The sequence below is a fragment of the Hemiscyllium ocellatum genome, chromosome 17 (genome assembly GCF_020745735.1).
Source record: "Hemiscyllium ocellatum isolate sHemOce1 chromosome 17, sHemOce1.pat.X.cur, whole genome shotgun sequence".
Classification (NCBI taxonomy): Eukaryota; Metazoa; Chordata; class Chondrichthyes; order Orectolobiformes; family Hemiscylliidae; genus Hemiscyllium; species Hemiscyllium ocellatum.
Window position 1 is genome coordinate 12139363 of NC_083417.1, and position 26452 is coordinate 12165814.

The window sequence follows — 26452 nt, forward strand, 5'->3', positions numbered from 1 at the left end:
TGTTCAGGCGACACACGGTCAGCTCCATGGGGCCGGCGGCGCGGCTGCGGGCGGCGGTGAGTGGGTCACCCCTCCCCCCCCCCCCCCCCCCCCCCCCCCCCCCCCTCCCCCCCCTTCCCCCCCCTTCCCCCCCTTCCTCCCCCTCCCCCCCCTTCCTCCCCTCCCCCCCCCTCCCCTCCCCTCCCCCCCCCCACCCCCCCCACCCTCCCCCCCTCTCCCACTCTCTCTGTCCCCAGTCCACCCCCTCCCCAAACACCAAACCGGGACACGGACTCAGGAGGGTATGTGTGCGGACAGAGGGGAATGGGAGTAACTGGGGGGGGGGGACGGAGAGAGAGAGGGAGAGGGGGGATAGAGAGAGAGAGAGGGGGACCGAGAAAGAGAGATGGGGATGGGGATGGAGAGAGAGAGAAGGGGGGAATGGGGAGAGAGAGGGGGGGGAATGGGGAGAGAGGGGGGGGAATGGGGAGAGAGAGGGGGGGAGAATGGGGAGAGAGGGGGGGGAATGGGGAGAGAGAGGGGGGGGAATGGGGAGAGAGAGGGAGAGGGGGGATAGAGGGAGAGAGAGGGAGAGGGGGGATAGAGGGAGAGAGAGGGGGGGGAATGGGGAGAGAGAGGGGGGGAATGGGGAGAGAGAGGGGGGGGGAATGGGGAGAGAGGGGGGGGAATGGGGAGAGAGAGGGGGGGGAATGGGGAGAGAGAGGGGGGGAGAATGGGGAGAGAGGGGGGGGGGGAATGGGGAGAGAGAGGGGGGGGAATGGGGAGAGAGAGGGGGGGGGAATGGGGAGAGAGGGGGGGGGGGAATGGGGAGAGAGAGGGGGGGAATGGGGAGAGAGAGGGGGGGGGAATGGGGAGAGAGGGGGGGAATGGGGAGAGAGAGGGGGGGAATGGGGAGAGAGGGGGGGGGAATGGGGAGAGAGGGGGGGGGGGGGGGAATGGGGGAGAGAGAGGGGGAATGGGGGAGAGAGAGGGGGGAATGGGGAGAGAGAGGGGGGGAATGGGGAGAGAGAGGGGGGGGGAATGGGGAGAGAGGGGGGGGAATGGGGAGAGAGAGGGGGGAATGGGGAGAGAGGGGGGGGAATGGGGAGAGAGAGAGAAAGAGAGAAAATGGAGAGGGGGACAGAGGGAGAGAGAGGGGGACGGAGAAAGAGGGATGGGGATGGGGATGGAGAGAGAGAGAAGGGGGGAACGGAGAGAGAGAGGGGGGGGAACGGAGAGAGAGAGGGGGGGAATGGGGAGAGAGAGGGGGGGAATGGGGAGAGAGAGGGGGGGGAATGGGGAGAGAGAGGGGGGGGAATGGGGAGAGAGAGGGGGGGAATGTGGGAGAGAGAGAGGGGGGGAATGGGGAGAGAGAGGGGAGGGAATGGGGAGAGAGGGGGGGGGAATGGGGAGAGAGAGGGGGGGAATGGGGAGAGAGAGGGGGGGGAATGGGGAGAGAGAGGGGGGGAATGGGGAGAGAGAGAGAGAGGTAGAATGGAGGGGGGGTGGACGGAGAGAGAGAGAGAGGGGGAACGGAGAGAGAGAGAGAAAGAGAGAAAATGGAGAGGGGGGACAGGGGGAGAGAGAGAGAGAGGGGGGTGTGGAACGGAGAGGGGGGGGACGGAGAGAGAGAGATGGGGACGGAGAGAGGGGGGGACAGGGAGAGAGAGAGGGGGGGGGACGGAGCGTGGGGGGGGACGGAGAAAGAGAGAGAGGAGGGACAGAGGGAGAAAGAGAGGGGGGGGACAGAGAGAGGGGGGGCACGGAGAGGGGGGGACGGAGAGAGAGAGAGAGAAAATGGAGAGGGGACACAGAGAGAGAGAGAGAGAGAGATGGGGACGGAGAGGGTGGGGACGGGGAGAGAGAGGGTAGGGGGACGGAGGGGGGGGAACGGAGCGTGAGGGGGGGGACGGAGAAAGAGAGAGAGGAGGGACATAGGGAGAAAGAGAGGGGGAACAGATGGAGGGGGGTGGAACAGAGAGGGGGGGGCAGAGAGAGAGAGGGGGGACAGAGAGGGGGGGGGACAGAGAGAGAGGGGGGGGGGACGGCGAGAGGGGGGGGACGGGGGGGACAGAGAGAGAGTGAGAGAGGGGGGAGGGAGAGAGGGGGGGATGGAGAGAGAGGGGGGTAACGGAGAGAGAGAGAGAGAGGGGGAACGGGGAGGGGGGGGAATGGAGAGAGAGGGAGGGGGGGAACGGAGAGAGAGAGAGGGGGGACGGAGAGGGGGGAATGGAGAGAGAGAGAGGGGGGGGACGGAGAGAGAGAGAGGGGGGACGGAGAGAGAGAGAGGGGGGACGGAGAGAGAGAGAGGGGGGGGGGGGAGAGAGAGAGAGGGGGACGGAGAGAGAGGGGGGGACGGAGAGAGAGGGGGGGGGAACAGAGAGAGAGGGGGGGGAACAGAGAGAGAGGGGGGGGAACAGAGAGAGGGGGGGAACAGAGAGAGAGGGGGGGGTCGGAGAGGGGGGGGGGGGAAGGAGAGAGAGAGGGGGACGGAGAGAGAGAGAGAGAGGGGACGAGAGAGAGAGGGGGGGGACAGAGAGGGGGGGGACGGAGAGAGGGGGGGGGGGGAGGAAAGAGAGAGAGGGGGGACGGAGAGAGAGAGGGGGAGGGGGACGGAAAGAGAGAGAGGGGGGACGGAGAGAGAGAGGGGGAGGGGGACAGAGAGAGAGAGAGAGGGGGGTGGGAGAGAGAGAGAGAGGGGGGAGAGAGAGAGGGGGCAGAGAGGGGGGGGGACGGAGAGAGAGAGTGGGGGCAGAGAGAGGGGGGGGGACGGGGAGAGAGAGAAAGAGGGGGGGAAGGAGAGGGGGGGACGGAGAGAGAGAAAGAGAGAAAATGGAGAGGGGGGACAGAGGGAGAGAGAGGGGAACGGAGAAAGAGAGATGGGGACGGGGAGAGAGAGGGGGGGGGATGGAGCGTGGGGGGGGCGGAGAAAGAGAGAGAGGGGGAACAGAGGTGGGGGGAACAGAGAGAGAGAGTGGGGGGACGGAGAGAGAGAGGGGGGGGGACGGAGAGAGGGGGGGGGACGGATAGAGAGAGAGAGGGGGGGACGGATAGAGAGAGAGAGAGAGGGGGGGACGGAGAGAGAGAGGGGGGGACGGAGAGAGAGAGGGGGGGACGGAGAGAGAGAGGGGGGGACGGAGAGAGAGAGGGGGGGGACGGAGAGAGAGGGGGGGGACGGAGAGAGGGGGGGGGAGACGGAGAGGGAGAGAGAGAGAGAGGGGGGGAATGGAGAGAGAGGGGGGGGGACGGGAGAGAGGGGGGGGGGAGACGGAGAGGGAGAGAGAGAGAGGGGGGGGGGATGGAGAGGGGAGAGAGAGAGAGGGGGGGGAATGGAGAGAGAGGGGGGGGACGGAGAGAGAGGGGGGGGGGAGACGGAGAGGGAGAGAGAGAGAGAGGGGGGGGATGGAGAGGGAGAGAGAGAGAGGGGGGGGAATGGAGAGAGAGGGGGGGGACGGAGAGAGAGGGGGGGATGGTCAGACAGAGAGAGGCGGGGGCAGAGAGAGAGAGAGAGAGAGAGAGAGACGGGGGCAGAGAGGGGGGAGACAGAGGTAGAGGGTGGGACAGAGAGAGAGGTGGACGGGGGTGGGGGGAAACAGAGAGAGAGATGGGGACAGAGGGAGAGAGGGGGGACGGGGAGAGAGAGGGGGAGACAGAGAGGGCGAGAGGGGGGGGGACAGAGAGAGAGGGGGGGACAAAGAGAGGGGGGGAAACAGAGAGAGAGCGAGGGGTGGCGGACAGAGCGAGAGAGGGGGACGGGGGGGACAGAGAGAAAGAGAGAGGGGGGACAGAGAGAGAGGAGACAGCGAGAGAGAGGAGGGGAACAGGGGGGGGGACAGAGAGAGGGGAGAGAGACAGGGGACAAAGAGGGGGGGGGACGGAGAGAGAGAGAGAGGGTGGGGGACATAGAGAAAGAGAGAGGGAGGAGACAGAGAGAGTAGAGAGAGGGGACGGGGGGGGCGGACAGAGAGAGAGAGAGAGAGAGAGAGAGGGGGTGGACAGAGAGAGAGGGGGGAGACAGGGGGGGGTCAGAGAGAGAGGGGGGGACAGAGAGAGAGAGAGAGGACTGAGAGAGAGAGAGGGGGGACACAAAGAGAGGGGGGGGGAACAGAGAGAGGGGGGGGTCAGAGAGAGAGAGGGGACAGACAGAGAGAGAGGGGGGGGGACAGAGAGTGGGGGGACAGAGAGAGAGAGAGAGAGAGAGAGAGAGGGGGACGGGGGGGGACAGAGAGAGAGAGGGGGGGACACAGCGAGAGAGTGCGCGGGGGGGAGGGAGAGAGTGCGTGGGGGGAGGGAGCGGGGGGAGGGAGAGGGGGAGTGGGGGGGAGCGAGAGGGGGAGTGGGGGGGATGGAGGGAGTGCGGGAGGGGAGGGAGAGCGGGGGGAAGGGAGAGAGGGAGTGGGGGAAGGGAAAGAGAGAGTGGGGAGAAAGGGAGAGAGAGTATGGGGGGATGGGGGAGAGAGTACGGTGGGAAAGGGAGAGAGAGCGGGGGCGAAAGGGAGGGGGGGGGGACGGGGGGGACAGCGAGAGAGAAAGAGGGGACAGAGAAAGAGAGGGGGGACAGAGAGAGGGAGAGATGGGGGGGGCAGAGAGAGAGAGATGGGGGGAGGGAGAGGGAGAGTAGGGGGGGAAAGGGAGGGAGAGAGAGAGAGGGGGGGAGGGAGAGGAGGGAGAGAGGGAGTGCTGGGGGGAAGGGAAAGAGAGCGCGGAGGGGAGGGAGAGAGAGAGTGGGAGTAGAGGAAGGGAGAGAGCGGGGGGGACAGGGAGAGAGCAGGGGGTCAGGGAGAGAGCAGGGGGTCAGGGAGAGAGCAGGGGGTCAGGGAGAGAGCGGGGGGGGACAGGGAGTGAGGCGGCAGACAGAGTGTGTGGGGGAGACGGGGGGCACAGAAAGAGTGCGGGGGGGACAAAGGGGGGCAGAGAGAGAGCGGGGGTGTGTGGGGAGGACAGAGAGAGGGGAGATGTGGGTGGGACAGAGAGAGCGGGGTGGTTTTGGGGGACAGAGAGGGAGGGGGAAGGTGTGGGGGTGACAGAGAGGGAGGGGGGAGGTGTGGGGCTGATAGAGAGGGAGGGGGGAGGTGTGGGGGTGACAGAGAGGGAGGGGGGACAGAGACGGGGGTGAGGTGTGGGGGGGACAGAGAGAGGGAGGGTGTGTGTGCGGGGGAACAGAGAGAGGGAGGGTGTGTGTGGGGGGGACCGAGAGAGGGAGGGTGTGTGTGGGGGGGACAGAGAGAGCGGGGACAGGTGGGGGTGCCGGGCGGGGGGAAGAGAGAGTGGGGCAGGGGTGCGTGGGAGGGGGGACAGAGAGGGGAGGTGGGGGGGGGGAGAGTGTGTGGGAGGTGAGGCAGAGGGGGGAGGTGTGCCGGGGGGGACAGGTGGGGGTGTGGGGGAGAACAGAGAGAGGGTGTGCGTGGGGGGGGGGACAGAGAGGGGGGGTGTTTGGGGGGGGGGCAGAAAGAGAGGGGTGTGTGTGGGGGAGGGGGGCTGAGAGGGGGTGTGTGGGGGATAGGGGGAGTGCGTACAGAGAGGGGGGAGTGGGGGGTACTGAGGAGGTACTGAGAGAGGAAGGTGTGAGGGGACAGAGAGGGGTGTGTGGGAGTTGAGGGACAGAGAGAGGGTGGTGTGGGGGAGGGGGCCAGAGAGGGGGTGTGGGGGAGGGGGGACAGCGAGGTGGGGGGGTGTCTGGAGAGAGGGGTGTGGGGACAGAATGGAGGAGGGAGGACAGAGCGAGATGTGTGGATTGGGGGAAATGTAACGAGAGTGGGGAGGGTGTGGTGGAGGAGAGGGTGCTAACTCCCTCTTGATAAAGTCTTTGGTTGATGGTGATTGCCTTTACTCTGGGGTGGGGGAGTTTAAGGATTAGCAAGCACATTTTTAAGTATGAGTGGAGTGAGATTTATGAAAGACATGAGAGGCAATTTTTTAATATGCCGTGGGTGCTCCGTGTGTGGAATGATCTTTCTGAGAAAGTGGCAGATGTGGGTCCAATTACAACATTCAAAAGACATTTGGGTCGATTCACAAGAGATGGATCTGTACAACATTTGGGGGTGAATGTGATCACAGGTTCTGGGGTGTAATGCCAGATTAGAGTATTGAGTTGGACAATCAGCCATGATTGTGATGAATGGGAGAGCATGTTCGAATGGCCTCCTACTCCTACCTTCAGTGTTTCTATGATATGAATCAGGAAGAGGCAAGTGGGACTACGTTAGTTTGAGGCTGAAAATGTGTTGCTCGAAAAGCGCAGCAGCTCAGGCAGCATCCAAGGAGCAGGAGAATCGATGTTTCGGGCATGAGCCCTTCTTCAGGATTCCCGAAACGTCGATTCTCCTGTTCCTTGGATGCTGCCTGACCTGCTGCGCTTTTCCAGCATCACATTTTCAGCTCTGATCTCCAGCATCTGCAGTCCTCACTTTCTCCTAGGTTAGTTTGGGATGATGCTCGGCATCTCCTGGTTGGGCTGAAGGGTCTGTTTCTCTGCTATTTGAGTGTATGACCCTTTTGTGAGAGGAGAGGATCCGACTGAGGGGAGGCAGATAGCACTGGGAGCCATTGGTCTCAAAACTCTCCTGTTCACTATCGCAACAAAACCTCTGGTCAGCAGAAATTGCTGGAGAAACTCAGTAAGTCTGGTAGCATTTGTGCAGAGAAAGCAATCTCAATGTTTTAGCCCAATGACCTTTCTTCAAGTCACTGGACCCGAAATGTTAACCTCCTTTCTCAGCCACACCTGCTGAGTTTCTCCAACAATTTCTGTTTTTTTAAAGAGTTACAGCATCCACAGTGCTTAGTTTTTAGTGCAAAACTCTGATATGTTTCACTGAGAAGTAATTGCACTCTGTGTAATTTGCACAATTTTTTTGTTCCCCTTCACTTATTAAAACTAAACATTTTAATTTAGATTGTGTAATCACTCTGAGTTATATCATTTCCCTGGTTTCTGCTCCTCCATGTTACTTTTACTTGCAAATTTGACATTTGTGTTCCCTCGGTGGCATCTTGTTTTCCATGCTTTATAAACTCAACGTGCCCAACCCTGCTGCCCAAGTCCTACCGCTGAGTGCTATGATTCCTCACCCATTCGTTCACTGACCTGTTTGGGTTGCCACTTTGAAAAAGCCCCCATTGTAAAATTCTCATCCTACTGTGCAAGTTGCACACCAATCCCCCTCCATCCTCCCTGGCACCCCCGTGCCTTCACATCCCTTCTATTTCTAGCTTCCTCCCTCTTCTTTTATCCTTCTCCTGCCACAGATGGAAAAGGAAACAGTGACCTGAACAGGGAACAACTTCCTTCTAGTCAGAAAATGCAGAACAAGGAGAAATGATTTTAAACTTGTGAGCTAACATGTTCACGGATGATCATCAGGATGGGTTTCTTTGTTAGCTAACAGTGGGCTGTGTGACAAGGCTGAAAATGTGTTGCTGGTTAAAGCACAGCAGGTTAGGCAGCATCCAAGGAACAGGAAATTCGACGTTTCGGGCCAGAGCCCTTCATCCTGATGACCAACACATTTTCAGCTCTGATCTTCAGCATCTGCAGACCTCACTTTTTACTGTGTGACAAGGCTTCCCACTTCAACTCCCCACTTTGTTCCTGGCCAACATCTCTGTCCCAAGTTTGTTGCAGTGCTCTAGTGAAGCTCACCTCCAGTTGGAAGAACAGCACCTCACTTTCTGCTTGGGAACTCTAGATAGTCTTCTGGACTCAGTATCGAGTTCAACGATTTTAGGACTTAAAGCAACTTGTCCTTACCCAATTCCCCTCACACCAGGCCCTTTTTTATTCGAATTAGAATCCCTACAGTGAGGAAACAAGCCCTTCAGCCGAGCAAGTCCACACTGACCCTCAGAAGAGTAACCTGTTCCCCTATTACTCTACATTTCCCCCTGACTGATGCACCCAACCTACACATCCCTGAACGCCATAGGGCAATTTAGCATGATCAATTCACCTGGAGCACTCATGCAGATGTGGGGAGAACGTGCAAACTCCACAGAAAGTCGCCCGAGGCTGCAATCAAACCTGAGTCTCTGGCGCTGTGAGGTCAATGTGGGCATTCAGGACTGCAAAGCTAAAGATGGGAAAATTAAATGGGAATACCAGTCTTTCTCACACTGGTTAAATGGTGAGAGAGACTCGAGAAGTTTGTTCCTAATGTTTCTAGATGAGTGCTCTAGCATCTCTGAACAGAATTTGTCAACTGCTGTTCCTTTGCTTTTAGACGCTGGCACTCTCCAACACACTAAGAAGAAGTTTGTCAGCACAGACCAATGGCGAGGTCCGGATTACAGACATTTTAAAAAGTAAATTTCCGCATGCTTCAGCGATTAAAGTTGTGGATATATCAGGCAAGTACAGCCGACTTGCACAGTGTGAGCTAACTTTCTGGGAGTGAACAGATGATTGGAAAAACTGGCTAGTATTTAACAAAGTTGAGAGTTAGGAAAAAAAGTTCCAAAGGGCAGCAGGGAAAGCGGGAAATTTAGCACAAGGTTTGGGATGTCTGTTTGTGACCAGTTTTAGTTTTACCCTGAACATGGCCTTTTGAAGGACTGGTGCCAGCGTTTTTAACACCAACCATGGATAAGCCAGCAGGTTAAGACTGTGGTAAGGTTTTGATCTTCAATCTCTGCAATTGCTGCACTGATCTCTATGCAAAAGGCATTGAGGAGACCACTTCAGGCTGTGATGCTGAATTGACCTCAGTCACTGTGGGGAAAATCCAAAAACCATCCAAAGAAGTTGCTGCCTTGATTAGAAATTGAGGGCACGGAGGGGAGAGGGTGTTGGACTAGATTTTTATGTTTTCTTGTCTTTGCCCAGCGCTCTTCCAGTCTGTGTGTGGACAGTAGACATCTCAAATGGTACACTGGAGAGCCTTCTGTTCACTCGAATCCTAATAAGGCTGCATTCAAACTTTAAATAAATAAGGCATACCAGCAGACAGACTGAGGGTGTCAGCTGAGGGAGGAATTGTACTTAGGGCACTGTCTAACAGTGATAATGGTGACCACAGCCTACAGTGGAACATGCAGAGGAAAGATTGACTCTGGATTGTCATTTACATTTGTTTCTTACTATAATTCACTGAGCAATATTTGCAAAGAAAAGATGAAACGATTGTTAAAATAAGGGAACGAATGAAATGACAATCCTTGAGACAGGACGGAGTTACTACAAAGTATGATCAGACTCAGCTTTGTGCTGTCCGCTATAAAGCTTACTCCCAGTGTCACTCCCGCCTCAGCATTGACGTACTTATCAAGTATATATACTTGCAGCAAAAACAGCATCCTCAGTTCTTTCAGGTTTTTATATATACTTGCAACGTTTTTGCCAATAGCAAGAATTAACTGGCTGAGAAGCAAAGGGATTTAACTGATTTTCAGGGGTTCAGCATTAGAAAGCTATCTGTATGAATTCCCACCTGGGTGGTAGTTGCAGCTTTACGGATCCGGACACTAAGATATACTACTGCATTTCTAAGGACATTATTACAGATCAGAGCTATTCGCCTGTAACTTGATAGTTTGAGTTGACAGGACTCTTCCTGGATAAAAAAAAACTGGTAACGGACTTTTGGGTGCCTCTGGAGAATTTGTAGCCCTTGCTCTCTCCCCCTTATCCATGTATTTGTATTCCTTTAAATCATGGTGTCCAGACAGTTTACTGGTCCAAGACACGGCTGATGTTGGTGGCATCACATTCTGTCCGTGTAAAATGTTTAATCCTGGACATAAGCCAAGCAATTTGTTGAACTCATCAACTTGTATGTTATGGACTCATGACCTCTCCGATCAATAGGAACTAGGGCAGAGGTAGGCACAACAGCTCCTGATCTTGCACACATTCCTGACTTGGAAATATATCCCAGGGTCAGAATCTCAAACCTCCGTCTCAAAGATCTGTGAGAATGCCTTCGCAACATGGTCAGTGGCAGATTCAGAAGAATAGTGAGGGATGGGCAGTAGCTGCTGAATTTGCCAGTTTTTAAAAAAATTTTTACAATGTGCAGGCTTGTGAGTAAGTGTAGGAATGAAGGCACCCACAGTCACACTCTGTTACTTATGTAACTCCAGGTGTACTGAGTGATGAGGCCTTGCCTAAAATTATTTTGTTCTTTTAATTAAGCCTGTTGTGGTGATCTACGAGCCACTAAATATGATTTTTCTCTGTCCCACAGGAGGTTGTGGGGCCATGTATGAAGTGCACGTTGAATCAGTGGAATTTAAAGGAAAGCGTGTTGTCCAGCAACACCAGATGATTAATCAGGTACTGGCAACTTTGTCTTCTCTGCTAAATGGAGCAGAGGCAAGAGGCTTCTAGCTTAGCATTAAACCACATTAATTTCCCACTTAACCTAAATTCAGAGGCAAACTCCCCTCCTCTCACAAGACATGATAATTTCCAAATGCATGTAAAACCATTTCTTATCAACATTTATTTTGGCATAATTTCTACACAGTGCAGCGTACCACTGTAGAGCTGCTAACTGATTTTATTGTTAGCATCTGAGTGACAAAAGGTTTTTCACTCTCCTTTTTCTGTCCTACAATAGCCCTCTTTCTCCCACCCCACACCCTTGTGTTCACTGGAGGCAGCCCACCTTGACATGAGGGGCACTATCAGCCCATCTAAAGGGTGTTCTATTGTAGAATCATTGAAGCATTTCGATAGTCAGCCAATATAAAACAGTGGACCAACCTTAAGGGGTTGCAGGAGCAGAGGGACCTGGAAGTATATATGTGCAGATCGCTGAAGGTGGCAGGACCAGTGGAGAGAACAGTGAGGAAAACATACAGTATCCTGAGCTTTATTCTTAGAAACATAGAGCACAAGAGCAAGGAGATAATGCTGAACTGAAATATCACTTATTAGATCTCAGCTAGTGTACTGAGTACAGTTCTTGGCACCACATTGTGGGAAGGATCTGAACTCATTAGTGAAAGATTTGCACAAATGTTTCCAAGGATGAGAAATTTCAGTTATGGAAGGGATTAGAGATGCTAGGACTGTCCTTCTTAAAGGGGAAAATGGCTGAGAGGTTGGCTCATTTGAGAAATGCTAAGAGATCTGGATAGTGTAAATAGGGAGGAACTAATCCTGCTCCTAAAACATGAGGACTCAGACTAAAAGTGGTTTGCAAACATAGCAACTGAGATATGAATCAATGCTTTATTGGGACTGGAGTTTACTGACAGTGCAAGTATGGACGTACAGTAAACTGAGAGATTCAAGAGGGCATTGGATGATATGTACAGAAAGAATGTAAAAAAATCTAGGGAGAATTAAGGAGAATGGCACTAAATCCTTATGGCCCCCTTTTGCATCGTGACGGTTCTGGGATTCTGTGAAATGGCTGAAGAATATGTGAAATTGTCATTAGATCACAGTTATTGATCTAGTCAATGTTCCGTGGTGCACAATGTCAGTAAAGGCTTGAGGTATTATTTCTTAGTGATGCCAGTGAGAAAGTATTTTCTTCTGAATCAGGAACTCGTGCTCAAATCTCCCTCCAGATGCATAACAGCACATTATCCAGGCTGACACTCCAGTGCAGTTCTGAGGGTGTTGTGCACTGTCTCTCACACAGTTTTTCAGACGAGAGGTTGAATTGACACACTGTCTACTTTCCTAAGTGAGTGTTTGGAATCCCACGGCATTGTTTTGAGGAAGAGATGGGGAGTTAACTCATCTCCTGCCAAATATTTATTCTTACCATCAATTGTGTTGTGAACGTTGCTATTCCTAATCTCCCAGCACACTGATTTGACTGATTCTCTGAGCCAGGATTCTTTCACACTGTTACTCCTATGTCACCCCTTCTTGTCAGGGCTGTCCCAACTCCCTGCCTGATTTTTTAAATGAAATTATCCATCTGTCCATCTAAGCACATTGCAGATATGTACATTCTGGAGTCTTTGTTCTGTACAAGCTACAATAAAATCCTGACTCTGTGCTGCTACCTTCATGGGACCTGGATGCAGACAGTCCCAGGCTGCAGGGTTCCTCTCTCCACTGATCACAATTGACACTGTTCTATACGTTACTAATGTCACACTAGGGGAGACAAAAACTGCTTTGACATGGAGACTGGATATGCATTACTGCAGAGCTGTGGACAGTATTGGAGAATCCCACCCATTCTGTTCCCTCTGATTGAGGAATGGATGAAAAGGATGTCCTGCTTTAGATAAAGCCAAGTTTTGTTCCATGACACTGACACTGCCTTTAAAGTATTGACTGTGGCCCAGTCAATAACACACTTACCTCTGAGTTGGAAAGTAATTGGTCCAGTTCCAAGCCTTCTTCATAAACTCTGGGTTGACCCTCCCAATGCAGTCGATGAGATCTACACTGTCAGAGATGCTGAGATATTAAGCAGAGGGCCAACCAGCTCCTGTTAGTACCTCAGGATCTTGTGTCCAACTGTTGTGAAGACAATTGTGGCATCTTGGACAGTAGCTACCTCCCAGCACCACAAAGACAGATCATTTGTTTGTCATCAAGTTGCTGTTTGTCCAGCCTCATTATGTTCAAGTTCATGTTTTCCTTTGTGACTACATGTCAAATGTGCTTTGTTGGCTGTAAAGTGTTTTGGGGCATCTCAAGGCTGTGGAAGATGCTTTATAACTGCAAGTTCCCCTTTTCTCCTTTTTACTTAAAAACAGGCATTAAAAGATGAAATCCAGGCCATGCACGGCCTGAGGATATTCACTGCCGTTCCAAAGGTATGTGATGAAGGAGAGGATTGTCGGTAGAATGGAGCAGATTATGGATTAGCAAACACTCAGATTATGCACCAAACGCACAACAGGGACAAGGAGGAGCCCTCATCCTGGGGAATCTCCCGAGCTGCGGAATATCCCAGGAATACCTCAACCCATCGACTCTTCCTGTCCTTGCTCTTGAATGCTGTTCAAGAGGCCCTCAGGATTTTGCTATTAAATAATTCCAGATGTATTAAAGCAACCTTTTAAAAGCAAAGTATTGTAAGAGAGAATGAAGTCTTTGTGGTGAATGGTGACTGAGTCATGATCTTTGAGCTGACTATAAAAGATTTCAAGTTAAGAGCGTGAGAAATTGTTGGCAATCTCCAGCAGGTGGGTTGGTTTTTGAGAAGGGAAAAAACCAGGTGAGGTTACCTTTTGTAGAACTGACTGTAAAAAAGTGGATGCAGCTCACTTTGGAAAAGGCACAAATGAGGCTGCTGCTGAGTGTCATTGAATTAAATGTTCCACAGACCAGGCTGTTAATGCCATTAATAGGAGCCAGTGTTGCTGACTTCTTCCCTTGTTCTGATTGGTCCTCTTCCACGCTGTGCCTCCAATAAAGCAGACAGCCTGGCTTCCACCGCTCACCTCAAAGCCCACCCCAGCTTCTCAGTTTCCTGAGTTGAAATCGCACCACGGCAGATGATGGAACTTGAATTCAATAGAAGTCTGGAAATCTGAACCCCTAATGGTGACTGTGAAATGCTGACAATTTCAGAGTACCCCATCTGGGTCACTACTGTCCTTTAGGGAAGGAAACTGCCTTCATTACCTGTTCTGGCCTACATGTGACTCCAGACCCACAATGATGTGGTTGATTCTTAACTGCCCTCTGGGCAATTAGGGATGGACAATAAATGTTAGCCCAACCAGTGACACCAGGCCCTGTGAATGATTTTAAAAAAAAACTATTGGACCAACTGGTGGCAATTGCTCATCTGCCAAATCCAGAGTTGCTGTTACTGGTTGACTTCTTTTCCGGGGGTTGTCTTAGTACTGTATAGGGCTGTGACCAATGTACCTTGTAAGCTGCTTGTGTGCAGCTATCCTGATGCTGTGTGCATGGCGATTGCTGTCAGCACAATGACCAGCCTATTGGTTAATTGCTGCTGTCCACAGACTGTGCAGCCCTGAAGAGACTGAGGGAACACAGGCTGTGACCCTGGGACGTGCCTGCAGACTTCAGTGTTTTCACTGGGAAGGTGGTATTGTAGGGAAATGTCCCTCGTTCTGCTGCTAGCCATTCCTCTAATACTGGCAGAGGATGGGAAAGCCCCTTATATGTGGTCACGGGTGATTTCTGCAGCTTCCATTACTGTTCAGGAGGTGGTGGCGTATCTGTACTGTCATTGGCCAAGCTTTGTAGAGACACAGATTTATGCTATGAGGACATGGGTTCAAATCTTGACACACCAGCCAAAGGAATTGAAAGCTGGTCTCTGTAATGTCACCAGTTGTTGTGAAAACTGATCCCCTTCACTAATGCTCTGTTGTGGATGGAAACTTGCCACACTCTCTCAGTCTGACCTACATGTGACTCCACTGTCTTCTGAAACGGCTTAGCAAGCTACTCAGTTTGAGTGTACTTAGGGATGGATATCAAATTCTGACCTTGCCACCATGAACCTAATGTGAAAGAAGAGCACCACAGATCTGACCTCATGGACTCAATAGCATTCAGGGTCTGCTGGATACGATAAAGTTAGAAACTATGTTAACTTCTGACTTGTCTAGACCTGGGTCATTTTCTAGATAGCTGCAGCAATGGATGTAGTTTTGCTTGCTGAGCTTGAAGGTACATTTCCAGGCGTTTTGTCACCCTACTAGGTAACATCTTCAGGGGGCCTCCAGGCGAAGCACTGTACATGATTCCTGCTTTCTATTTATATGTTTGGGTTTCTTTGGATTGATTATGTTATTTCCTGTGGTGATGTCATTTCCTGTGCTTTTTCTCATGGGATGGTAGATGGGATCTAACTCTGTGTTTGTTGATAGAGTTCCAGTTGGAATGCCATGCCTCTAGGAATTCTTGTGTGTGTCTCTGTTTGGCTTGTCCTTGGATGGATGTGTTGTCCCAGTTGAAGTGGTGTCCTTCCTCATCTGTACGTGAGGCTACTAGTGAGAGTGGGTCATGTCGTTTTGTGGCTAGTTGGTGTTCATGTATCCTGGTGGCTAGTTTTCTGCCTATTTGTCCAATGTAATGTTTGTTACAGTCCTTGCACGGTAAATGACATTAGTTTTGCTCATTGTCTGTATAGGGTCTTTCAAGTTCATTAGCTGCTGTTTTAGTGTGTTGGTGGGTTTGTGGAATACCATGATGCCAAGGGGTCTGAGTAAGCTGGCAGTCATTTCTGAGATGTCTTTGATGTAGGGGAGAGTGGCTAGGGTTTCTGGACACGTTTTGTCTGTTTGTTTGGGTTCGTTGATGAGAAGTTGCGGACTGTGTTCATTGGGTACCCATTCCTTTTGAAGACACAGTATGGATGGTTTTCCTCTGCTCTGCATAATTCCTCTTGCTGCAGTGTGCATTGGCTTCTTGAAATAATATTCTGATGCAGCTTTGTTTGTGGATGTTGGGATGATTGCTTCTGTAGTTCAATATTTGGTCGGTACGTGGTGTTTGCCTGTAGACGCTGATTTGAAGTTGCCCATTGGCTGTTTGCTCCAATGTGACATCTAGGAATGGCAGGTTGTTGTTTTCCTCCTCTTTAGTGAATATAACGCCAGTAAGGCATATGCTGAACCTTCCAGCTCAGTGAGCAAACTTACATCGAGAACCTCAACCTGAGCTACAAATCTTCTCAAAACTCACTAAGCTGCAGCATTCTTTAATTTGGTGCAAGCGTTAATTATCAACCCGTTAAATGGCAGCGCTGTGTCAGTATATGACTCCTGTTTCTGTATAGGATAGGAATTTAGGCATACTGCAATTGATTTAGGATACTAGGATGAATTTCAAGTCAGCTGAAAATGTGTTGCTGGTTAAAGCACAGCAGGTTAGGCAGCATCCAAGGAATAGGAAATTCGACGTTTCGGGCATAAGCCCTTCATCAGGAATTTCAAGTCAACAATATTGCATCATGAGAAAAGCTTTCTGCTTTGAAAGCTGGAGATAAATGCAGCAGCCAACTCCCCCAAAGAGCAGGGAACTGAATGTCCTGTCCACCTGTTCCTCAATTGAAGGAATAAGTGTATGTTCCAGACATATGTTTTTATGCAATCCCTTGAATTGAATTGAATTTATTGTGACGTGTACCAAGGCACAGTGAAATGCTTTGTCTCGCGAGCAATACAGGCAGATCGCAGAGTTAAATAGTATAGGTAATAAAATAATAGGTAAACAGCAGCAAAAACAAAAACACAGGTACAGGCAAACGTTAAGAGTTTCAGAGTCATTCAGTATTCTAACAGTAGGGTAGAAAATGTTACAAAACTGGCTGGTGCGTGTGTTCAGGCTTCTGTACCTCTCCCTGAGGGTAGAGGTTGGAGAAAAGCATTGCCAGGGTGGGATGGATCTTTGAGAATGCTGGTGGCCTTTCCTTGACAGTGGGCCTGGTAGATGGATTCTATAGATGGGAGGTTGGCCTTTGTGCTTGTCTGTGCCGAGTTCATCACTCTCTGGAACTGTCTCCGATCTTGAATGGTACAGTTGCCATACCAGGTAGTGATACATCCAGACAGAATGCTCTCGCTGGCGCACCTATAAAAGTTGGCAAGGGTATTCACCGTCACGCCAAATTTCCTCAGCTGTCTGAGGAAGAAGGGGCGTTGTTTGGCCTTTGTAACCAGTACGTTCACATGAAGAGTCCAAGAAAACTTGTGGATGACCACTCCCAAGAGCTTGACACTCTCCACTCATTCCACCTCTGTGCCGTTAATGTGTAGGAGGGACATGAGTAACATTCCGCCGAAAGTCAATCATGAGTTCCTTGGTTTTGCCGGCTTTGAGAGCTAGGTTGTTTTCAGTGCACCATTTTCTCAGGTCTTCAGCTTCCCGTCAGTCTGTTTCGTGGCCACCTGAGATTCGACCGACTATGGTGATGTCATCAGCGAACTTGTAAATGGCATTAGTCTGGTATTTGGTGACACAGTCATGAGTATACAGAGAGTACAGTAGGGGGCTGAGTACACACCCCTGGGGGGCTCCAGTGTTAGTGAGGATGAAACATTGTCCCCAGTCTTCACTGATTGTGGCCTGTGGGTCAGGAAACTGAGGATCCAGTTGCAGAGAGTGGGGCTTAGCCTGTGATCACTAAGTTTAGTAATTAGATGCTGTCTGAACTAAGGTATCCTAGCCACCTGCATTTCTTGGCTGCATTCTTAGGCAACCCCACCTCTAGCCAGAACAGGGAATTCATCCATAGCAATGCAACATCTAAATGCAGAAACAAAAACAGAAATTGCTGGAAAAGCTCAGCTGGACTGGCAGCATCTGTGGAGAGAAATCAGTTAACGTTTCGGATGTGGTAAAGAAGGGGCACTGAAACCAATGAAGAGAGAGTGAGTAATTCAGCTCCACAAACTTGGTCTGCCATTTAATGTTATCATGGCTGATCTCAGCTCGACCTGAACTCCACTTTCCTTCCTGTTTCCTGTGATCCTTTAACCCATTATTAATTTTATAATGTCTTCTTGCTCCTCGAATATATTCAATGCCCCAGTGTCCACCACACTCTGGGGTTGTGAATTCCACAGGTTCACATTCCTTTGGAGCTAATTCCTCAGCTCTGTTTTGAATCTGCCATGCCTTTCACCTGAAACTATGCCCCCCCACCCCAGCACACCCCCTACCCCGGTTCTGGGTTGACCCAGAAAGGGAAATATCCACTCTTCATCTACTTATTCAATCCCCTGTCTGTAGCATCTTGTGTACCTCAATTAGATCCCTCTTACTTCCAGCCAGTGTAGGCCAAAGCTGCTTAATCATTTAACATTCACCTTCGTGAGATATGAGTTTCAGACCTCATCAATAGAACAGCATCTCCCAGCCTGAGTTCTTGAGACTTTGCGATGTCTGGTTACAGTTCAACACATGAAAAGTCAGACATGCTCAATTTTCATGCTGAAGCTAACTTTATTAGTTAGCAAGAAACGGACCTCATTCTGGGTGTGGTTTAAACCTGTGTGTTTATTTTCCATTCATATCTTTGTGTAATGGTGGAGCCATTGACAGGATGAAGGCGTCGCTAGTTAGGTCAGCATTTATTGCTCACCTCTAACTGCCCAAAGGACAGAGTCAACCACATTGCTGTAGATCTACAGTCACATGTAGGTCAGACTAGGTAAAGATGGTAGTTTCTTTCCTTAAAGAAGGATAGTGAACCAGATGGGATTTTCCTGACAATCAACAATGGTTTCACGTTCATCATTAGACTCTTTAAGTATAAAGATTTTAAAACTGAATTCAAATTCCACTGTCTGCCATGGTGGATTTGAACCTAGGTCACCAGGACATTATCTGGTCTCTGGACTAATAGCCTACCAATATTACCAAACAGCCATCACTTACCACTTCTCAGATGGACATGTTTAAAGAAGTTTATTTAAAATTTTACATCCTTCAAGAAAAGAAGTGAATATCTAGTGTAATGCTGGTACCCAAACTCTCGAGGCTGATATTGCTAAACAGCTGAACAAGATTTGCTTATCCAGATTATGTTGCCATTTAATCTCTACTTTAGGAAAGTTTATAAATTAACAATACAGTGTGTTTTGGCTGAAAGGCCAAGTACCATTTCTGCCACAAAGCTGTTTCTGTGATTGCAGTTCAGTGAGGGAGAGGCAGACAGATTCTGCAATGAGTTGCATACGCTATTGTTGAGATAAAATTTGACATTGGTTAATGGACAGCCTCCTACTGGCTTTTAACAATCAAGATTAGTTTGGGAGACTCTCAGCGAATTGTCTGAATGTTGGGAGTCCATAACTTGAGGACAATTGCCCATAACTCCGAACAGCTAGAGACTAAATAGGTAGAGGAGAAGAAGCTTCATACTCTTCCCCCTCCTCCTCGCCCGATTTTGTACGAGGGGATCGAGTGATTCAGCCCTGTCCTGGACATTAACTGCCTCATTCAATTACTGATCAGAGCTGTAGCATTCACAATTATTAATCAACTGTTCACCAGGAAACAGACTCTCAAACTGTTTTTGTACAGTATTGAGGCTTGTTGCATGTTCAGGTTCATTTGCATGTGCCCTGATGATATAGCTGGGCCATAGGTGAGTTGATTTACCTGGTGATGGTCTTTCTATTCTGTTCCACACTTGGGACGCAGACATATGTTACAAGGTTGTAAGTTTGCTCACTGAGCTAGTAGGGTTGTTCTCAGATGATGCTCGGTAACATCATCATGAGAAAATGGGGACAGCAGATGCTGGAGATCAGAGTTGAAGAGTGCGGTGCTGGAAAAGGCAGCATCCAAGGAGCAGGAGTTATCGACATTTCGAGCATTAGCTCTTCATTAGGAATTCATGATGAAGGGCTTATGCTTGAAACGTCAATTCTCCTGCTCCTTGGTGGTTGCCTGACCTGCTGTGCTTTTCCAGGACCACACTCTTCGACTCGAGATAACATCATCAGTGTGCCTCCAGTGAAGCGCTGGTGTTCTGCCCAGCTTTCTGTTTGCGTATCTTGATCTGTGGGTGATATCATTTCCAGTCCATTTTCTCGGAGGTTGATAAGTAGCGTCCAAATCGATGTGTTCATTGATGGAATTCTGGTTTGATTCCATCAATAAACACATTGATTCAGACTCCATTTACCAACCTCTGAGAAAAATGGACTGGAAATGATATCAGCCATCGTAACAGACCAAGACACGCTTATAGCAAGCAGGACAGAATTCCAGTACTTCACTGGAGGCTCACTGGTGATGTTATCTAACATGGTGATGAAACATCTGAGAAAAAACCTACCAGCTCAGTGAGCAAACTTACAACCTGAGCCTCAACCTGAGCTACACGTCTTCTCAAAAATCGCAAACATATTCCAAGCTCGTATTATGTTGTTCTGATTTTTTGACCGTTCCATTATCTAGTCTCGAGTCCTCCCTGACCCCACACTCCACTTTCTACATTTCCCAACATGTCCTTTACAAGCCTTCTCCTCCTTTGAATGCCAATTCCCTGAACTTGTTTTAAATTTCTGCTGAATTTTCTTTTTCCTACAAATAAAACATGCTGTTGGCATGGGCAGAAAAACATGTAAAAGTAAAAGTGCCCAGAAACCTAAAGTCTGGCACCTTCGATCCAACAGTTTTCTCAGTTGTAAGAGGTCAAGTGATCACTTCCCTTAATTGTAGGATCTAGCTGTGTTCATAATCTGTTTTTAATGACACTATTGCTTCAAAGTAGTTCATTGGATTTTTCTGAAGCCATGATGAAACATCAAATGAACACCAGCTGTCTAATTCAGCCCAGCTTTAGTGCTAATGAATGTTTGGAAATGTAAGTTGTACACATTATATAAATATATTGTTTATGCAGAGGTCAGTGAAGAGTGAGAGAAGAAAATTACGGAAAATAAAGAATGATTTACTCAATTTCCTATTCCTCGTGATTACTCAGAATTTTCTCAATGCCTTGCCCCGGGTTCTGAACTTTAATCAATTCCAACCGTGTGGATGTTCACCAACTTGTATCACACCATGGAGGTAATAAATTCTCCTAAGGTTATAGGAGTACAATGAGACATTGAGCCACAAATGGAAATGTTGGGGCAGATGACCCAAAAGCTTGGTGTAAGAGAGTTTTCAAGGTATTAATGGCAGTGGGAGAGGCTTAAGGAGGGATTTCGAATGCTTGGGCTGAGGTAGGTGAAGGTGTGGCTGCTAATAGTGGATCTGTTACAGCTAGAGGTACACGAGAGCAGGAACTAGATGAGAGTGATGTCTCTGAATGGGGCTGGAAGAGGTTACAGAGGTCTGGAGAGAGAGTCGAAATATTTGTAAGCAATGAGCATTTTAACATCAAAGTGTTGCTTGACCATGGGACAATGTAGATGAGCCAGGTGGGTGGCTGGGTCCTGGCATGAACAGGGACACACAAAGCACAGTTTGAGATAACCTCAGGTTCAGAGAAGGTAGAAGTGTGTGTTGATGACGTGAAGTTATACAGCACGGAAGCAGACCCTTCAGTCTAACTCATCCATGCCAATCAAATATCTGAGATAAATCCAGTCCCATTGGCCAGCATTTAGCCCGTATCGCTCTGAACCCTTCCTATTCATATACCCATCCAGATGCCTTTTAAATGCTGGAATTGTACCAGCCTCCACCACTTCCTCTGGCAGTTCATTCCATTCACCCACCACCCTCTGCGTGAAAAAGTTGTCCCTTAGGTCGCTTTTAAATCCTTCCTATCTCACCTTAAACTTGTTGTTTTGAACTTCCTCAACCTGGGAAAAGTCCTTGGTTATTCATCCTTTCTGTACCCCTCATGATTTTTTAAACCTTTATAAGGTCACCCCTCAGACTCTGAAGCTCCAGGGAAAACAGCCTCTGCCTATTCAGCCTCTTCCTATAGCTCAAACCCTCCAACTCTGGCAACATCCTTGTAAATCTTTTATGAACCCTTTCAAGTTTCTCAAACTCCTTCCAATGCAAGGGAGACCAGAATTGCACACAGTATTCCAACAGTGGCCTAACCAATGACCTGTACAGCCACAGCATGACATCCCAACTCCTGTACTCAATGCTCTGACCAATAAAAGCAAGCATACCAAATGTTGCCTTCACTATCCTATCTACCTGTGACTCCAGGAACTATGAACTTGCACTCCAAGGTCTCTTTGTTTAGCAACAGTCCCAAGAACTTTACCATTAAGTGTATAAGTCCTGCCCTGATTTGCCTTTCCAAAATGCAGCACCTCGCATTTACCTAAGTTAACTCCACCTGCCACTTATCGGCCCATTGGCCAATTTGATCAAGATCCCATTGTACTCTGAAGTAACCTTCACTGTCCGTGACACCTCCAATTGTGGTGTTATCTGAAAACTTATTAACCATATCTCCAATGTTCACATCCAAATGGATGAAGGGACTGAATGTACAGTTTCTCAAGTTGCAGATGATCCACAAAGATGCATAGGAAAGTAGGTTGTGAAGAACCCACAAGGGATTTATAAAAGTGATTGGGTAAAGAAGATTGACAGATGGAGTATTATGTAGGAAGATGTGAACTTGCCCACTTTTTAACAGGAAGAAGAATAAAAATGTATGCTATTCAAGTCAAGAAAAATTGCACATCACATGGATATAGAGAGATCCAGGTACATGAATCACAAGACGTTAGTGTGCAGGTTCAGCACATGATTAAGAAGGAAAATAAAATGTTGTTTATTGCAAGGCGTACAGATGTGTACATCACTGGTGAGACCGAGAGTATTATTTACTGTTTTAGCCTCCCAATTTGTGAAAGGACATAATTGCATTATAAACAGCTCAGAGACATTTCAGTCAACTGATCTCTGAGATGAGGGTTGGACAGATTGGAGTTTAGAAGAATGAGAGGTGAATTATTGAAACACAAAAGATCTTGAGAGAAATTTTACAGAATGTGTGCTGGAAGGCTGTTTCCTCTAGCAGAGGAGGCAAGAGTTAGAGAACACAGTTCATAATTAAATGGACGTGAGAATTTATTTCCAGGATTAGGTTGTGAACCTATGGAATTCTTTTCCCCGGAGAGTATTGGAAGTAGGGTCCTTTAATATTTTTAAGGCAGAGTTTGTTAGATTCTTAATCAGTGAGTGAGTTAGAGGGGTAGGCGGAAAAGTGAAGTGGAGGGAACAATCAGATCAAGTGGCACAGCTGGCTTGAGGGGCTGAAGGAGAACACTCCTGCTCTCAATTCTTATTTTTGTAAATCAGCCAGGAGTGTGTCAAATGCAAGAGGTGGAAACTGGCAGTTGGGCTGTTAGTGTCATTGAAGTTACCTTGGGGTGTGATGTGACAGCAGAAGGTGGTTTGGCCTTGGGACTCTGTGGTAGAATTTGGGTGTTCACTTGAAGGTCTGTAACATACAAGACGAGAGCTCAAAGTGGGATTTGGCTGAATAACTCTACTTTTGTCCAGCACGGACACAATGGGCCAAATGGCCTCTTTCTGTGCATTCCTTTCCTTCGAATCTTATCAAGTTGAGAAGTTCTGGTCCCTCTGGCTCCTTTCCCTTGTAAAAAATGAGGTCTGCAGATGCTGGAGATCACAGTTGAAAATGTGTTGCTGGTTAAAGCACAGCAGGTCAGGCAGCATCCAAGGAACAGGAAATTCGACGTTTCGGGCATAAGCCCTTCATTCCTGATGAAGGGCTTATGCCCGAAACGTCGAATTTCCTATTCCTTGGATGCTGCCTGACCTGCTGTGCTTTAACCAGCAACACATTTTCAACCCTTTCCCTTGTAACCAGTTTTACTGCAGACTGTCCAGCAGAGGGGGCTCACACTCCCATTCAGCTCCAACCTGTGACTGTTCCACTGGGTCCTGAAGGCAAACAGTTTTGTCACTCTCCCAGCCCCCAAAACGCTTCCTTTGCCATCAGGTGTCATAGCAAAGTGTGTATTCAGTGTTAAAAATGGAATTGTCTGATCATTTTAATTGCATTTTAGAATGTAGGTTTCAGCCTGAGTGAATTGGGTCAATCTCTCCACCCTGAATTTGGAAGACTGAGTTCTCTAACACTCGATAACTAACAGACCTAAGTTATCAGTGAGAGAGTGCTGCATTGTCAGGGGTGCTGCACATCAGTTGACTCAGGTATTAAACTGAGGCCAGGTCTCTTTTGAGTTGAACATGCAAGGCCCTTCCAGCTCTCAAATCTTGTCTCCGTTATTGTTGAATAAAATTAGGAGGGACCGAGGCCCAGGTCTGTGTCTTGTTTCAGAGGGTTAGCATCTGTTGTGTTTTGCCATGACTTGCTTGGCTGCATGGCATTGATACAGCTAATGGATCAAAGTTAGGTCAGGCAAGGCAATTGAGTCAAAACGCTGACTCCTTTACAATCCACACACTCAGAAATGCATCCCAAAATTTCAGGGCACATGATACAAAAGTAGAATATTGAACTGGAAATGGAGAAAAATTTATAGAGGGGTCTACAAGTCTAGTGATGGAATTTTATTTTGTTTTGGCAGACCATGTTGAACACAGGGAGTATCGGAACTGAGTCAGTGAAGGAAAAGAATTCTTTAAGTCGGGAGCACATTGAATAACTGTCCTCCAAGGATGGGAATAAAGAGCAAAGCAGAACACAAGAAAAGGAAACAGGATTGGACCATTCAGTTAATTAAGCCTGCTGTGCTACTAAATTCAATCATGACCCACTTTGGGCCTCAACTCCACTTATTCTACTCACTCCCCAAATCCTATGATTCCCTGAAAGACCAAAATCCTGCCTCTCTCAGCCTTAGGCGTGCTCAACAATGGAGCATCCACTATCCTATGGAGCAGAGATTCCAATGGTTGACAGACCTTTGACTCAATGTAATTTCTCCTCATCTCAGCTCTTCATGATTGACCCCTCCTGCTTTAGAATCCCTGACTGGAAGGGTGAACAATCTCAATGTCTCCCCTATCAAGCTCCTTTCACAGTGTGTCAGTGAGATACTTCTGGTCACCAGTGCTGAGGTGACAGGTAAGGGAGAGTGGAAAGTGTAGATGGTGGCCTCTGGCTGCTCAGATTGAGTGCTGTGAGCACTCTGCACAGTGACAGAGACAATGTAGACGCACTGAGTCATAGAGATGTACAGGATGGAAACAGACCCACAGGAGAAGCTGCAAAAGAAAATGATTCCAAAGAAAGGGCTGCCATGGTTCAAGGATGGTTTGGAGATGCTGGTGTTGGACTGGGGTGTACAAAGTTAAAAATCACACAAGCTGAAAATGTGTTGCTGGAAAAGCACAGCAGGTCAGGCAGCATCCAAGGAGCAGGAGATTCGATGTTTTGGGCATAAGCCCTTCTTCAGGAAATTTCCTGCTCCTGCTTCTGCTCCTTGGATGCTGCCTGACCTGCTGCGCTTTTCCAGCAACACATTTTCAGCTCTGATCTCCAGCATCTGCAGACCTCACTTTCTCCTTAAAAATCACACAACACCAGGTTACAGTCCAACAGGTTTAATTGGAAGCACACTAGCTTTCGGAATGACGCTCCTTCAGGTGGTAGTGGAAGGCTCAATCCTAACAGGATTGAGCCCTCCACTACCACCTGATGAAGGAGTGTCGCTCCGAAAGCTAGTGTGCTTCCAATTAAACCTGTTGGACTATAACCTGGTGTTGTGTGATTTTTAACATGGTTCAAGAAGGTAGTGCATCACAATCTTCTCCAGAGCAATTAGGGACGGTCAATAAATGCTGTCCAAATCTATCTATCCCATGAATGAATAAAAAGACTATTAAAACCGAAAAGGTAGAACTATCAGCAGAAACCGAGTCTTAACTAGTTAATATACCCAGGCCTGAAATCTGGGCAGAGAACAAGTATATTTGCTATTCTGTTTTTCAAATGGACAGATAGTATTATCCACAAACATCCACTCCCTCCATTACCAATGCTCAGTAGCAGTAGTATGGACTATACTACTGTAGAAATTCTTCAAAGATCTTTGGACAACACCTTCCAAACCCATAATCTCTTCCATCTAGAAAGGAAGCAGATAAATGGGCACGTTACCACCTGCAAGTTCCCTTCCACGCCACTCTATCACCGTTCCTTCAGCATTACTGTGTCAAAATCTTGGAATTCGCTCCCTCATGGCATCTTGGGTCCACCACAGCATGTGGACTGCAGCAGAAGACAGATCATCCCCGTGATCTCAAGGGCAACTAGGAATGGGCAATAAATGCTAGTTCAGCTAGGCATGCCCTTGTCCCTTGAGTGAATAACAAAAAGCTATTCCAGGGTAGAAAGATGTAATAGCCAAAGTTGGCACAGGATAATTCGTCGGCTCCTCGGATGCTGCCTGACTTTCCCAGTACCACACATTTGGACAAGGTAATTGCACAAGCCGCAATTTAATTAAAATGGTGGTTTGTTCGATCTTCTGGTGTCAGCCAATTGTAATTCACTGAATTGTTGACAGATATGTTGCTATTCTTCGAATGGAGCCTTTATGTGTCTTACATCCACCTGAGAGAGAAAGCCTCAACCTAAAGATTACAGGTTAGCCAGTATAGGACACCCTCACTCAGCCTAGATTTTCCACTGAAAACACTGGACAGGTATGAGGGTTGGAATCCAAACTACCTCTGAATTTTTCAGAGGTGAGAGTACATCTCATGCACAAAGGCTGAAATCCATTCCGGTGTCACTTTTCAGGACAGATGTTAAACAGAGGCCCCTCGTGACTGTGATGCACTGGTAGTGTTACGTGAACTAGTAGTGTGACATAACATGGTGAACATGGGTACTGCAGATGCTAGAGATTAGAGTCAAGATTAGAGTGGTGCTGGGAAAGCACAGCAGGTCAGGCAGCATCCGAGGAGCAGGAAAATTGACATTTTGGGCAAAAGCCCTTCATCAGGAATGAGGTTGGGAACTTCAGGGGTGGAAAGATAAATGGGAGGGGAGTGGGGCTGAGAAGAAGATAGCTGGGAGTGCAATAGGTGGATGGAGGTAGGGGTAAAGGTAAAGTCGGAGAGGAGGGTGGAGCGGATAGATGGGAAGGAAGATTGACAGGTGGCACAGGTTATGAGGATGGCGCTGAGCTG

The 26452-nt window shown here is 48.9% G+C and overlaps 1 protein-coding gene across 3 annotated transcripts; it reads left to right on the top strand.

Moving 5' to 3' along the window:
• Positions 1-24610, top strand: LOC132823866 (bolA-like protein 3). Of its 3 annotated transcripts, none has more exons than XM_060837941.1 (4): positions 1-56; positions 8202-8328; positions 10164-10252; positions 23881-24610. In XM_060837941.1, exons 1-4 carry the CDS (start codon positions 27-29, stop codon positions 23956-23958), a joined length of 324 nt encoding a protein of 107 aa, XP_060693924.1. In that variant the 5' UTR covers positions 1-26; the 3' UTR covers positions 23959-24610. The 3 variants fall into 3 exon arrangements, with proteins under 3 accessions (XP_060693924.1, XP_060693923.1, XP_060693925.1); XM_060837940.1 differs by lacking the exon at positions 23881-24610 and adding an exon at positions 12652-12967; XM_060837942.1 differs by lacking the exon at positions 23881-24610 and adding an exon at positions 12652-12967 and having other exon boundaries at positions 8202-8283.
• Positions 24611-26452: the final 1842 nt, after the last annotated feature.

Coding starts and splice junctions, on each gene's coding strand:
- LOC132823866 (XM_060837940.1), top strand. CDS start 27: ATGGGGCCGGCGGCGCGGCTGCGGGCGGCG. Junction 57..8,201: donor CGGCGCGGCTGCGGGCGGCG/GTGAGTGGGTCA, acceptor CTTTGCTTTTAG/ACGCTGGCACTCTCCAACAC. Junction 8,329..10,163: donor TAAAGTTGTGGATATATCAG/GCAAGTACAGCC, acceptor TCTGTCCCACAG/GAGGTTGTGGGGCCATGTAT.